Source organism: Strix aluco, chromosome Z (genome assembly GCF_031877795.1).
Source record: "Strix aluco isolate bStrAlu1 chromosome Z, bStrAlu1.hap1, whole genome shotgun sequence".
In the NCBI taxonomy this organism is placed as follows: Eukaryota; Metazoa; Chordata; class Aves; order Strigiformes; family Strigidae; genus Strix; species Strix aluco.
In genome coordinates, this window is record NC_133971.1 from 61,789,942 (window position 1) to 61,805,855 (window position 15,914).

Sequence of the window (15,914 nt, forward strand, 5' to 3'; positions counted from 1 at the left end):
ATCAAGGTCTTCCCCACTCCCACATCCTACAGCAGAGATGCAAAGCCTGTGGATAATCAAAAGGCACCACCAGGAAAGCTTCCAGCCAACTCTAGGAAAAAAAAAAAAGAGTTCTGCCAGGCCTTTTCTGCTTGAGCCTTCAACAGTAACTGCATGGGAGGTGAGAGACTAGGGAGGCTGTGCTTTGCAGGCAATCCTTTCTAGGCTTATGTTTAGGCCCAATTTAACACAGAGCAGCTAAGGTGCACAGTCAGAGGACACACCTCATTCTACGTATCAAAGAATAGGGCTAGAGTTACCTCAGTCATGACCTTCCTTATGGCTGGTGTGTCTGGAGTGTACAGGACCTTCCCAATCAGCAAGGGTTTCAAAGCCCTCCAGATAATCCTGGAAAGTGGGCTAGATTCCAGGTTCTTCATCAGCTCATTGCAGTAGGGTGCTGAGGATGAGAGGACAAGGGTGCGTGGCTAAACAGCATGGTGACAACTGCAGAAGGTATATGCCCCACTTGTGTGGGCTTCAAGGACAGTCACGGTGGAAAGCACAGCATTTGTCAGACAACAAAAACCCTCCTCTTCTGCAAGGCTCCACAAAAAGCCCCTTTCAGTCCAAATCTCCATGCTCTGCCCAGCAAACATGGACCACCCAGGTGGCCTCGAGCATTAAAAGCCACAATGCTAGTTCTGCACCACTCCCACAACCCCACTGCAGGGCACAAGGAAAATTTGTCTAGAAAAGGACAGATTTCCAAAGCCTGCATATGACTCTGCTCCCTCTCCTCTTGAAGGAGGTCCACTGCACAACCTTTTGTAGGCTCTACACAAGGCCCTTGGGAATCCCTTGCATGTTGATATCCTCACTGGCCTTAAGGGCCTGTGCAAGAGGCAGCATGTGCATGTTTTTCAGAAACAGCTGAAGGTATGCCGTCCCTCAGGACCACTTGCTTTCATCTGTGGAAATTTGGGAAACTCTAGCAATGACAACCATGAAGTAGGCAGTACCTTAGGCTATGCCAGGGATACACTTACTTGTGGAGTTATCATAAAAGTTAGTTACATCATCTTCAGTGCTGTTGCCTCCAAACAGTGCTTTGTAATTGTTATCCTCATACCAGTTGAGGGATTTTATTTTGAGCCCTCCACCTTCGGGATGGCCGCACACAATGCGCGACACAGCCTGGTAGATCTGTGTAGAGGAGTTTGAAGCATTCACATTGGTCAGGAACATCACCTCTTGCCTCATGTCACTCCAGCTCTTCATGCTCAGCAACTGGAGGGGAAGGTGGGAAAAAAGAGTAGAGGCAGGGATAGGAACAGGATTAGCAAAAGGAGACCTTGCTGCTCTCCTTCAAATCACACATCTGTTTTTGAACAGGTGAAAATCCCCTTGAACACAACATCAACAGTAAAGCCCAGGGAAAGCACACTTCCTCCTACCACAGAGAGAGGAGGGAAGTCTCTGTGCATGTACAAGGAATGTGCACTTGCCAAGCTCTTAAGTTTTTCCCTCCAGTGCTGTGGGTGGTTCCTGCCCTCCCTGCCCTCTCATGAGGAAGCTGCTTCTCCTCCTGGTTGCACAACAGCTCACATTCCAGTGGAGCCCCCTCACACTGGGTGGGGTGGGGTGCATTGAGTCAGAAGAGGGAGTAAGAAACAACACAAAATGAGTGCAACTCATGGGACAGAGGCTGAATGAGCTGCAGGCCTCAGCAGTGCCACCTGGTCCAATTCCACCTAGCCTCCACTGATTTATACCAGGCAGCCAGTTTGACCTCCTAGATCAGTATCACTTGTCCCTGCCCAAGCACCTCCCTGCCCTGTCATCAACGACATTCCCAGGAAACCCTTGAAAACAAGCCCACCTGCAGCCTGATCACAACATGAGGTGTGCAGGCAGCCAGCACCCGCAAGGAGCCTTCTCCTGCCCAGCTGGCTTGACACCAGGCTCAAGGTGACACCACACAACTGGCTGGGACAACTGGTACCTCCAGACTCATTTGTCTGGCATAAGCATCTACCTGCAATGATGTGTCATGAACAAAAGGACCAGGCACTCAGCCTGAGACACTCACTGCATTAATGTTGCCATGCTCAGAGGCATGGTCAAGCTCACCACAATGGAAAAACCAATGCACCTCCATAAGCACTGGCCTCATGCTACACTTGAGCATTGCTCTCAGACTCCCTGTCTGGAAATGTAAGAACAGCATCAGAAGAGTGTCCACACAGACTAGAATTCTGTTTATCTCAGTAACCTCTGTGATGGTGTCAGTAAGTGGATGTTAGGTAAAAATAAGGTAAGGGCAAGAACGTGGGATACTTCTCCCAAGCAACCCTCCAGCTTCCATTTATTTTCAGCTCAAGGAACTTCTGTTTCCTAACCCCCAATGAATTTCTTCCATGGTAAACTCCTGGAGTTTTGAACAACCACAAGTATTTAACATCCAACACATGAGTGGAAAGAACATCCTTACCCCTCTCAACTTGGCTGTGGTTAGCTCCATTTGGTGTCATTTTTTTGCACTGGAAGAGACAGTGAACATGCAATCCCTATCTCTTTTCTGGGCCACTCAACTCTCCAGACCTCTGTGATATTCCCAACTCATCTCTCTTCCAAGCTGACAAGCCCTAGCCTACCTCCTTGTTCCTTTGTGAAAGTCATTCCACTTCTAAATGTTCCTTCTCTGAACTTTTTCCAGCTCTGCTACCTCTTTTTGGAAACGAAGGGCCTAGATCTGTATTCCATATCAAACAGAAGGGCAATCCATGGTTTTATATAGTGTCACAGTAACATCTTACAGCTGCTTCTCTATCCTTTTTTAAATCTTTTCCAGCATTTGATCTTGATCTTTGATTTCTTGACTGCTACTGAAATATCAGGTGACATTAACTTCGATGTTCTTGCTGTGCTGCCCAGGACAGCAACATGCACTAATAAAGGCAAGGAGAGCTGCTGAGACACCTATTTGTAACCGCTCATCAGCTGCATCTCAGAAACAACTTTAGATGCTGTGGCCCAATTGCCCTGTTTTTGGAGACAGTAAGTCTGTCAAAGACCATCTGCCAGTTTTGTTCACTATGTACTGGTTTTGTCACCTTTGTTTAAATAAAATGCAGGTAATCAAAGTCTAGGACAGCTGGCAAAGCCAGCCAGCATCAGTGGAGAAAGTGACAGTGTGCTGGAACAATTCAATCCAAATTCACCCTAGGAAAGCAAACCCAGAGTCTCTGGCCTTACACCGCGAGGCAAACCTGACCCTTTGTGTTCATCTGTAGCACCGTGCATGTTTTAGATGTGCCAACACCTGGGCAAAAATTCTTCAAGCTCAACAACAGCTACTATGTGCCACATACACAAGAAGCCTCTATTTTTAGCTGTCTGAAAACACACCACACTTTGATATGATGGAAGATAGCTGTGAGAACAGCTAAAGCCTGAGGATTCAGTATGTGTGTCCAGAGTGACTGCTTCAAGTGTACTTTCCTTTCCTCACCACTACCCACTGTCTTTGCCTGCACTCTGGTGCCACTCAATGTGGCTCCACAGGTTCATGGTGACTGATGGGACACTAGAATTATGGGACGCGAATGAGAAAATGTCAAACAGCAGCGTTTGTGGGTTACATATGCTCAGGTGGATTTTTGGATTTGATGATTCCTCAGCCAAAAGGCCAAGGCTGTATTTCAGGTGTGACAGTTTGAGTGTCCAATTCAAAGGGACTCCCTGGGGAGTTTTTAGTACCTTAGATAAAACAGCTCTTCCTCAGCAAAGAGTCAACTGCTTTATTAAAGTACCATAAACTCCCTAACATGAGCAAAGGTACACAAACAGGAAGTGCAGCTAACTCCCACGAACATGTGAGGTCTTGACCATCTTGCAGAGGGATTGTATTAGCAAATGTATTTTTACACATAATTTTAAAGGTCCTTGCTCAAACTGTTTTGTTTCAGCTTCGGCACCAGCAAGTTTAAAATTGACATGCAGAGATGGTCTGTTCACACCACTGGAAGCAAGTATATCATGTGTGAAGTGTTACTGAGCTACTACTTCTCCCAGACATCAGACCTGGCTCTCTAAGTGTTAATAGTTCCCCATGCTCTCAGTGTTTAATCTGCCCTCCCCGCTTGAATTAAAGAGCCCAGGGACACAGAGCCAATCAATCCCCATACTCAGAGACAAATATTTTGTTCAGACCATACACTAATTAAAATTCCTTGCTAGAAAGGCTCCTAGACATGGCACAAACAATAGTTTTCTCCACCCTGTCAAGCTGCTGCCCTTTGAAACAAGGGACCAAAGTCCCTCCTTTTCACACAGAAATCAGCCTGCCAGACAATAAGAAGTAACTTTCGGTCAAGCCATCTGGAGCAGCTCAGGCTGTACGCAAAGGAAAAAGCTGCCTTTGTTTGCACAGCAATAGGGCAGAATAAAAGGTAGTCCTACCCCAGAACAGCTGCCAAGCAAAAGGCACATTACCCTGGGACATTTTCGGCCACATCAGCAAACCGAGTATCACATGGTTTCAATTATTTTTATCCCAGACGAGAAAAAAAGGCAAGCTTACATGACGTAACGGGAAACAGCTGTAATCGAACTCTGAAAGGCAGCCTCCCTGCTAGCAGCAACAGCTATGCCATGGTCTCAAGTGAAGCTGATCCTGGAATCATCTTAATTTCACTGTAAATGGGACCCGACAGCAGGCTGGGTTGTGGGACTCGGGATGCATGCCAGAAATTGTTGGCTGGTATGGCACTGGCTCCCAGCAGCTGCCCCTCCGTGGGAGTGGATTGCAGGCTAACCTGAAGTGACCTGCTCTTGTGCGTGCTCTCAGAGGTTACTGCCGTTCACGGCTCTGAGCTCTCTTGCTCTGATGCAAAGACAGAAGACTAAGGAAGGGGAGGAGAGGGAGGCAGCATTCTTTAGTTTAGATGGCTGTGATTCTGCTTCAGGGAGAGAATGTTTTTGCCTAGTAGCAGCACTTCAAAGTCAGAGCCAACCAAAAAGCAACTACAGTAAATTTCTGGCTTAAACCACCCCCTTCCCACCCCCGCCACCCTTGTTTTGGACTTCTGACTCACGCTAGGCACCCAGGGCTTTTTTCTTAATCCCTCGTTTTACCTGCAAAAACAAACACTTGCAGTCTCTGTAATGTCACTCTGCCTCTGCAAATCGCTATTTATGTTTTGTCAGACCCTTTCACAGCCAGTGTTGTGATGTCATTGCACTGACTGCCCCACAAGGACCCGAAGACAATCTCTGCCCCAAAAAGCTAGCTAGACAAAGAACAAACAGTAGCCTATAGCTACTTAGATTAGAACAGTCACAATATCTCTTCCACATGCCATACCCTCACCTCACCCAGAGACCAGTAGATACAACCAAGTAACAACCCCGACACAGTTGGCAACTGAGTAAAAAAACTAGAAAGGTGGCAAACCTCCACATGCAATTTGCAAGGCACCACTAGGCAACAGATGTATTGCAAGTCCAACACTTGTATCACTGCTGAGAAGGCAAACCCCACAGAAAACGTTTTAATTTCTGCTCCTCCCACAAGGACCCAATCTTTAGCCACACATCTAAAACTCCTATGATGTTTGTAACTCGAAGTGCCAAGGGGTTGAAAAGTGTGTGCTGCCTCTACTGACACAGGGAGAACGGCTGGGATTTGACTTTTGAGTTGCACCAGGGAGACTCATACTTCCTGTACTTGACCGCAGGCTAAGACAGCGATGACGGTGATGTGTTCTCCTAACACAAAAGTGCTCCTTACCTCTTTAACAAGCTTCCCAAGGCTCTCTCTCAAAGCTTCCACGGTTTCTGACAGATCCCACAAGGAAGAATTGAAAGAAAGTCGTCTCTGCAGGAAGAGAGAAAAGAAAATTAGAAGTCATTGCAAGGCACAAAGAAATTAAACTCTTGTGCACATTCTTGTAAAGGAGAGTAGTAAGCACTGTTTACATAGCTAAGTGCTTGATGGAGAAGACACAGGTGGCTTTCTGTGCAGACTTGATCTTAAAATACCCTGGGCTTCAGCGCCCCACAATATGATGGGAACAACACTGTCCCTCCTCACAGGTTAGGTACAGAGATGCCATAACCAGAACCATCCCAATAAAATGTGAAATGCACGCAAAGGATGGCTTGGCATTCTAGGTCACAAAACAAGCACTGCCTACAGGAGAGCATGTGGACAGATCTGAAATCCTGTAAGACAGTGCTAAGAAGGGGATGAAAAGTCTATACCAGGGAGGAAAAGACCAGTTGGTAGACACAAGCTTTCAGTGGGACTCCACAGATACTAGCTCAGATATGCAGAACTCTTACTGCAGTGTCTATCACCTCCATCACGCAAATCCTCCCCTCAGGCCTGGACTTTTTTTTATCTAAATCAAGGGTGTATTTTAAAACAACCGGCTTCTGATGACACTCACCATCAGCACAAGATAAAGTCTGACAGGTTTCCAGAAGTGGAAGGCACAGCTTTCAAGAAACTATTTGCTCTACCGGGGGAGTCACACTGAAGACAACTCCTTGTTTCCACTTGCACATGTAACTGGTGGGCCTGAGTTTCGGTTTGTGAGGTTCTTCTCCCTTTCTGTTCATGTATCTGGATTATCTTGCATGGGAAACTTTTGGACACAATCCTTGTTTCAAAGGAATGAAGATCAAGATAATTTCCTAAGATTTCACGTTAGCAGCTACACATTGCAGCATTTGAAAGCATGCTAAAGTTACAGCATTGTGACACACAGAGGAACAGCCAAGGCCCTTGATTTTAACAGACATCTTTTGGGCTGAAGCTTTTCATTCTCACTTCTTTCCCAGTGTAATTTCTGGAAGCAAAGTCTGGAGGCTTTCACTTGTTCTAGTTGATTTGCTGGAGGGTGACAAGACCTGGTCAGTGCCAGTTGGTATAATTAGGTACTGTTCCATTGATCTGTTGGAGCATTTTAGATCCATCTAACTTTTGAGTGCACAGTTAGTGCCTGCTACAAAGCCAGCTGCAAATTCAGGGACTCTCTAACCTCTATGGATTTCTATTAAACACAAACTTTAAGGTTCAGATAAATCAAAACACATCATTAGGCCTAGAAGAAAAGCAATTCAAACTCTCCACAGTGTAAGACCTTTAAGACATGTTTAGAGTAATAAAGTCTGCAAACATCAAAGCTACATAGCTGCACTACCAGTTTAGCAACAAGACAAGGTAGAAAGACCTAGGTAACAGCAGACATGCTTGTTCAGCTCCAGATTCCTCATCAAGCCCTACACAGGTTTGTGTTTTTCACTGTATTCAGAGGTGATTCAGGGACAGGGTGGATAAGGAAGAGTTTTCTGATGATACTAATTGGTTCAGAACAGCGAAAAGTCAAAAGTCAATTGCAAAGTATTATTGAATGGCCTCACGCTGACACATAGTTATAAAGTGCCAGACGAAATTCAGTGCTGCAAAGTACATAGGGAGAAGACAGTTCTAATTTAAGATAACCTTTGATGGCTCTGAACTAGCTACTGCCAGTCAGAAAGGGAGAGCTTGGAATTACAGTGATAAGACAGAACAACATCAATATAAACCCATGGTGCAATGCTGGTTCTCAAGTACTACTTTTGGATCCTCCATCTCTGAAGGAACACAAATACAGAAAAGGACCACAAGTATGATTCATGATAAGAATGGCTTCTGAAAGAAGAACAGTAGACCACAGTTCTTTCAGTGGGACCTGTAATGACAGATAGAGCTTATAACAGAGGTCTGTTGAATTACAAGTGGGATGGAGAATGGAAATGGGATGATTGCTCATAGCACCTCATCATACAGGACAAGTAGTAAAAAGATCAGTTTTAAACAAAAGGAGCTACTGCACACAAAACCTAGTCAAAATAGAAAAATTCAGTAGATACTATGCAATATTGAATGTACCAAATGTTAATGTGGGTTTGAGAAAGGCTTAGAAAAATCCATGAAAGAAGAAAGCTTACCAAGTGCTATTAAACACCAAGATCCCAGCAGCAGCTGAGAAAGTTGCAAGCTACCGAAGAACAGGACATTCAGCTGAGGAAATAGTACTATACACTTGTCCCATGGCTGCATTCTTTCACACGCCTCCATTATGCATCACTGCTGGACTAACTAGCACTCAGGGGACACTGAGCTGAACAGGACTTTGGTCTGATCCAGTATGCAAGTCTTCAGTGATTCAAGGAGTTTACAAACCTTACCCTGAAATGTGAGGAGAATCCACCTATCCTTTCACACCCCACCATCCTGATCTTTCTTCCCTAACAAATTCACAGCACTCCATTTCTCACCAGAACTTGCAATGATGCCACTGCTATGGAGGGAATTTTGCTTTCTTTACCAGCACCCTTTGCACCCTGAAGCCTACTCAGGGAGCCTCTTACAAGTTGCATCTCCAGAGACAATGATCAATCAAAAAACAATCATAAGTGGCCAGTCGTCTTTGTACAGATAAGCACGTCATGAATTTCCCTGGAAAACAATTCTTTGTAGTGGCTCACTGAATTAGTTCATTACATTCATTACATAAGGGCCCTCTAGATTCAGGGCAGCTCCAGTAATACTGGTCCCACTGTGAGTGTCTTTAGTAGGTGTCTGGATTACATCTTGGCAGGAGGGAGAGGGGAGCAATGACTCAATTTCCAGTGAAATGCTGCAAAAACATCACCTGTCCTTTCCAGACACACTGTGGAAAGACAAAACTCTACCAGGTTTTGAACAGAGCTACCCTGTACAACTACTGTGTTAGTGGCTGACAAGTCATGCCTTCCTCTAGACTTGTCTTTTGGGGCAGCCAACTTCATAATACACTTGAGGTACAGACTGCACTGAATGGACTCTGCGTGCTTGCACATGCATGCTAGAAGACTTGAAATAGAGACAAATACTTGAGACTAGAGTTGACTGCACAGTCAAGACAACCTTGAGTAGGTCCACCTGTCAGCTCCTGCTAGAAGGGATGGACAACTCTGTTTCTTTAACATGCAGGAGTGTTTGAACATTTAACATGACCTTAACACGCAAACATGTGTTTGAAGTGTTGGGAAGTCATAACAGAATTCAGCCAACATCATCATACAGCTAACTTTCTGCTTAATGAGACCACACTGCCATGATTGCTTTGAAATAGTTATTACAACTTTATACTGATCTTAGCAGAAACTTTACACTGAACTTCGCAGAAAAATCACGTGCTTTAAGCTTCTACTTCTGCTTCCTGGGAGTAAAAGTCCCAAAGTACAGCTGCTTAAAAGCATATTACTCTGCTTGACTGAAAACACTCTCAAAACAGCAAGTAAAGCCACAAGTTCAGTTGCAGCATGTATTTACATTAAGAGACCTTTTCTAAAGTAATTTTTCAACTGGAATGCATTTATTATTCAATGCTTAGTTCATGCTAACCATATGACAAAATACCATTCATATTACAAAGGGAGAAACAACAATTGGATTTTCATGTGCTCACCCACACTGCTTCAACGACCACTATAGTACACAAGTCACAACATATTTATGGCTTATTACAGACCCACACCACTGGAAGTGAGTGATACAAAGCCCTTCTGAGGCAGCGCTGCAGAGATGAAACCCCACAGGACCCGTTTTAACTGTCTTTGTCATTTAACCTTCCCCTCAGATAATTTTCAAAACTATGGAGATTTGCAGAGGGAAAACTGTCCCACAGACATGTATTTTTATGATATAAGCTAGTCCGCATCCATCACACCACCAGTCCAGAGGAACACCTCTGACTTACTACCTTGCTAGCCAGGGGTGCCTGTAACCTTTTGCAAACTTGGTGGGTCTCCCATGGGACAACTGCTGGCCTAGCACAGGAAGAAAGCCAAAAAGGAAATTTGTGTGCATGAAGTCAGAGGTCCTGTTTCACCGTTGTTCTCAAATCATATTCTCCTGCCTCACAGTCTCACTGACTACACCCAGTGCAAGGCAAACCTCAAGAAGAGGTGTCCACAAGGGGCTTGTACAAGATGTCCTATGCCCCGTAGTACTTACTGTTGGCCACAAAGCTTCAGAGCTGGATGAAGATTAAGATGTGGGTCCTGCAACAAAGAATTTGACTTTTTCAAACACTTGTTGCTTCTAGTGGAGTGAATACTCAGTCAAGAAGAAAAGCTCATCAGCTGCCTTGGTGCCCTGTGATCACTCCCAGATATTTTGCTAAGTTTTGATCTGAACAGCCCAGCCTAAACAGGTCCTTACGTAAGAAAGAATAAGGAGACACATTTTAACCTCCCTGCCATGCTTCTATGTGCTTGGCTCTATTTTCTCATCCTACAGAGCAGGTTAAACTGAAGTCATACAAAGGATCACTGACAGACATAGAAATTCTAGTGGAAAATTTTAATTAGAAGTCCTTCTTTGTCTTAACTGTACTATTGCACTTCAGGTAATGCTCAAGCTGTTCTGGATAGAACTGATGAGGAAGCATGTAACGGAAAGCGTTTATTTTTTGCTTGCCTTTTTAAGAAGACTACCTTAACAGTGCTGTGACATTTAGCGCTCATGCATTTCACTATGCATGCACTTTAATTTCCTTTTTAAAACTGCTCTGTTCAAAATTTGCTAATAATTACTGTTTTGTTGAGTTACCTAAAACATTTATAGCTTCCCTCAGTCTGCCAATGCACACACACTTTAAGCCAGCAGAAACAGGTGTTGATGTCGGGGTCTCAGCCTCCACACACACATTCCCTGACCACTTGGTTCTCAATCCTGCGCCCTCCCCTTCATGTTTCAGCACCAATGTTTGTGTAAGCATACAATCAGGTCAGTTACTTTTAATCCAGATCAATTCTGTCATGTAATTTACTGCACTGTCTTGCAGAGGGAACAACAAAGAGGAATGCACAAGGGCAGGAACAAGCAAGTGGATGCTGGCCTGAGTCTTCTGGATTAAGATAGTTCAGGAAACTATAGCCACTCTACTGCCCAGATACTTGAGCGGCAAAACTCCTGGTTTACTATTCAAACCCTTGGTGTTGAATTCACACAGTTCTTACACATACTTGCAAGTCCTTTTCACCCCAAATGTATTGACCTAATCATATTAAGAGATGCTGCCTCTCCATAAATCACAGAATGCTGCGACCAGTGGAGCCCAGGTCCCATTACGTGAGGCAAAAACCTGCCTTGAATTGCTGTTGTACCTGCATTTGATTTGGTCCTTACTTATTGAAATGTCATGCTGTGAAGTACATCAAGGGGATCAGGCAAAAAAATTAAAAACAGATCTCTGGGCAAGTTGTTGGCATTGGTTTACAGTATCTACTACTCAGTAGTAGATTCAGTGCATGCTATCTTCAGTGTGCATGTTCAAGATTTGACCCACCGTGCCTTTAATGATAAGCTATGTCAAAAGCCTCCTTTGTACATGAACAGAGAGTTCCCTCTTGTTCGAAGCTGTTACCGAAGGTCAAGGCACTTCTTAACCTTTAAAGACACTAAGTTTCAAACATGTCGGTGGTTATCCTGAGTTAATTTATTAATTTTGCCTGGCCACATTTAAGTCAGTTGGTTTTTATTTCACTCATTGATATATAGCAGCAGCTTAAGTGGAGGGTAGCCTGTGACATTTTTCTGAGGAAAACTGTGGACCTTTACAAGACAGTGTACAATACACAGCAGATTTAGAACTGCTGGCTTCTGGACTGGAAGCTTTTTTACTTTGAAGCCAAGACTATGAGCCAGCTTCTCAGAAGTCCCGCAAAATTGCTCATGATGTCTTAATCTACTTTGCTCTTGCCAAGTGTCACAGAGTGGCTTATGATTGCTTTCTTTCACCAACAAACAATACAGATGCAACAACACAGATAAACTCAGTACCTGCTTCTGTCAGCTAAATTGTAGAGACTTCCATAAATGAGAAAAGTAACACTGAGTCTCCAGAGGGCCCAGAAGACCAGTACCAAGTTGCACTATAACTAGCTATTTTCATCCCCTGCAGGCCCCCCCTTCAGGAAATTCTAGTATCTGTGAATGATTTAAAGTAAAACCATGCATATACATCTAACTGAACACAAGAAACTGCTTATAGCCTTTCCTTTTCAAACAGCCCATCTTTGTTATGGGGACAATTTTAGTGCTATTACCTCATCTCTTAATGCTTATGATTATCTTGCTCTTCCAGCAGGAAAGAAAAAATAGAGATGGAGGACACATAGAAAACAGAAGATGAGCTGTGGAGAGAAATAACTGACTATGTACTGCACAGAAGAGTAATATGATCCCAGTACTTGATAATGACCCTTTTTGACTGGGGACAAAGCCAAGCAAGTGGTACTTGACTTTCAGCCCTGAAAGGCTCACCAAATCTGGAAACTCACACAACCGAAGTGATTATTTCTTCCACAGCAGACAATAGAGTGTTTGTTTTAGTGGGTAACAAGAGTGGGTTCTGTGGTCCCTTTTCTCTACTAGTATTTCCAGCACTAACTTCCTCAAACTTTTGTATTTTACCTGATATTGCAGACCTATAACAAAGCATCACTGGGGGTTCCTAGATAAACACCTAAGTCTGCTCCAGTCTCCAAGCATCCCCTCAATAATGTATTTTCCTGAAGTTGAATGAATTCTCAATGCAAAACCCATTCAGTTGGTCAATCTTTGAAACTGGGCTTTAAAACTTGTCTCTTAAACCTGCTCAAAGGTTGCAGCTTGCCACTGGCTAGGAACATGTCCACTCAGTGGACCCATGGTAAGGACAGATGGTGATGGTTTTAGTACTCAGTATGGGTCAGTCTAACATCTGGGCTCATTCCAGCCAAGACACAACATCTGACCAAAACAAAGGAACAACTAAGAGCTTGTTTAACTATACAGCATAAATATTTTCCTCTTGACAAACTGAACTGCACCACACATGTTTATGCTCTGCAAGTACCACACTGCAACAGGAAGGGTACAACTGACAGGAAGAAGCAATATGGTTCACGGTCCAGTCATAGAGACCAACTTTCTTCTTTCTTACTGACAATGAACAGTTCACTGCAGAAACACAGAGATTAATTCCTTGACTGAAAGACCTAGAAAATGTTGCTGTGGCAATGATAGTCTCTCACAGGTGGTATCAGTGGACTCACCTGAAGGGGCTTCAAAGGATTCAGGTTAGCACGGAAAGCTTGTTCAGCTGCATGGAGTTTTTCCTTTGGCAAGGTGCAAACAAAGGCATCAGAGTCTATGGCCGCTGTCTGATTTTGGATTGTAAGAAATTCAGACAATGTTGAGCTGTTGCAGAGATCTTGCAGTCGCATTCGGTAACCAGACACAATGACCTGGAAAAGTGGGCAAAACATATAAGTCTCCCTTCACATAAGATTCCTAGAACAAAACTAGTTATCACCTAGACAAAACACACCATTTGTAACGTTTCCAGACAGAAGTAAGAAGGCATTCTTCTCTACAGGTTGCACAGCCCTGACCCATGCACAACTCAGTTCCAACAAAAACATGTCTAAGTACATGGGGCAGAAGTCCTGGGGAGGCAGGTCTGTCTTCACTTATCCACAAACATGCACAGAGCAGGGGTGATCCTGTCCTCCACAGCAGCCATTTCCTCCAACCAAGGGTACACACATTGCCTAATCTTCAGTCTTCTGGGAACTGAGCCACAGAGACAAAACAAGGCTTGTGACCAAACACAAGTCTGGCAAATGTATGTGAAGGGCAAAAGACCCATGTTCCAAACTCCTTAGATATATCTGCCAGCCACATTTTCCTGTGCTGTTCTGGATCAAGATCACCTTCTTCCTTAGCTCTGAAGTATCTCTTTACTAACTGCTGAGAGTTTTGGCAGATAATGTATCAGTGAAAAAAAATTATCTTACAGGCTGCAACAAGAGGTAGGATCCTAAAGTCTTTCAGAGGCATATTTTACTTAAGGTTTACTTGCCAATAATGTTTCCTAATGCACAAGCAACCATTTTATGAGAGAAATGGAAACAATCACTCTGAATTATCACCAGTCCATTTCAGACATCATGGCCTAGTTTCTTTTCATAAGGTCAGTTGCAGGATTTAGGTGTGCTGAACATCAAACGAGTACATGTCAAACAGGTGCACACTTCATAAAGGTTATAAACACAAGGAAAATCTAGAGTCTTCCTTGAAAAAATTTTGTTTGCTTTAGGGCTAGACAGAGGGAACAATTTTATTGTAAATGCACAGGTAACAACAGCTTTACACTTTATTTCTTCTTCCAGTTAACAGTTCCTGAATCACACTGGTAAGTCTGAAAATTTTCTTATTTTTCAAAACTAAAAGTGCATCAACAATCTGGGGGGAAAAAGTGCACTGTGTTCAGAAAACAAGCAGATGGGACTGAGAGAATAGAGAAAAGATTTATAATGCAATTATTGTGCAAGCCTTTAACTTTAGTCTGCATCCATATGCCAAAAATATGATGTTTCCATGCTGCACACTCAGCTGAATAAATCTGATAGCTGTTGCATCCTTTTGAAAAAGTTTGGGTGTTTTTTTTGCAAGCAGAGATACTACCACCATCGCAGCCATGCTGAAGAGGGGATATCCGTGTGGCACTAGAATGACACTCAGGAGACCCAGGATGAGTCTAAAGCAGCTTCCCTGGGAGGACATATAGAAAACTAGCTGCACTAGCTGTACTGTTCTGACTACTTGTACTGAGGGAATCCAGTCTCCTCAGCCAGAAGACAGAGACTGGGAGAACGACTCCCCCCACAATCCAGGAGACAGTCAGTGACCTACTGCATCACATAGACACACACAAGTCTACGGGACCAGATGGGATACACCCAAGGGTGCTGAAGGAGCTGGCTGGGGTGCTCGCCAAGCCGCTTTCCATCATTTACCAGCAGTCCTGGCTGACCGGGGAAGTCCTGACAGATTGGAAATTGGCCAATGTGACGTCCATCTATAAGAAGGGTCGGAAGGATGATCCTGGAAATTACAGGCCTGTCAGCTTGACGTTGGTGCACAGGAAGCTGATGGAGCAGCTCATCCTGAGTACCATCACACAACATGTGCGGGACAACCAGATGACCAGGCCCAGTCAGCATGGGTTTATGAAAGGCAGGTCCTGCCTGACAAACCTGATCTCCTTCTACGACAGGGCGACCTGCTGATTGGATGAGGGAAAGGCTGTGGATGTTGTCTACCTTGACTTTAGTAAGGCCTTTGACACCATTTCCCACAGCATTCTCCTGGTGAAACTGGCTGCTCGTGGCTTGGATGGGCACACGCTTTGCTGGGTAAAACAGTTAAAAAACTGGCTGGATGGCTGGGCCCAAAGAGTTGTGGTGAATGGAGTTAAATCCAGTTGGCAGCCGGTCACGAGTGGTGTCCCCCAGGGCTCGGTTTTGGGGCCACTCCTGTTTAACATCTTTATTGATGATCTAGACAAGGGGATTGAGTGCACCCTCGGTAAGTTTGCAGACGACACCAAGCTGGGTGGGAGTGTTGATCTGCTCAAGGGTAGGGAGGCTCTGCAGAGAGACCTGGACAGGCTGGAGAGATGGGCTAAGGCCAACTGTAGGAGTTTCAATAAGGCCAAATGCCAGGTGCTGCACTTGGGCCACAACAACCCCCAGCAGTGCTACAGGCATGGGGAGCAGTGGCTGGAGAGCTGCCAGTCAGAGAGGGACCTGGGGGTGTTCATTGACAGCCGGCTGAACATGAGCCAGCAGTGTGCCCACGTGGCCAAGAAGGCCAATGGCATCCTGGCTTGTATCAGCAATAGCGTGGCCAGCAGGGACAGGGAAGGGATCTTACCCCTGTACTCGGCACTGGTGAGGCCGCACCTCGATTCCTGTGTTCAGTTTTGGGCCCCTCACTACAAAAAGGACATTGAATTGCTCGAGCGTGTCCAGAGAAGGGCAACGAAGCTGGTGAAGGATCT

The 15,914-nt window shown here is 44.6% G+C and overlaps 1 protein-coding gene across 5 annotated transcripts in view; it reads right to left on the reverse strand.

Moving 5' to 3' along the window:
- ABCA1 (ATP binding cassette subfamily A member 1) overlaps nucleotides 1-15,914 on the reverse strand; it is a 99,915-nt gene that overhangs the window by 32,929 nt on the left and 51,072 nt on the right. For 4 of the 5 annotated variants that reach the window (XM_074813801.1, XM_074813800.1, XM_074813803.1 and 1 more), the window contains 4 exons: nucleotides 13,123-13,314; nucleotides 5,774-5,860; nucleotides 1,029-1,269; nucleotides 300-439 (listed from right to left, as the gene is read on the reverse strand). In XM_074813801.1, coding sequence (XP_074669902.1) covers nucleotides 300-439; nucleotides 1,029-1,269; nucleotides 5,774-5,860; nucleotides 13,123-13,314 — 660 coding nt within the window. Of the gene's footprint in view, nucleotides 1-299; nucleotides 440-1,028; nucleotides 1,270-5,773; nucleotides 5,861-6,434; nucleotides 6,524-13,122; nucleotides 13,315-15,914 lie in introns of those variants that run through there. The other variant, XM_074813804.1, reaches the window with a different exon arrangement.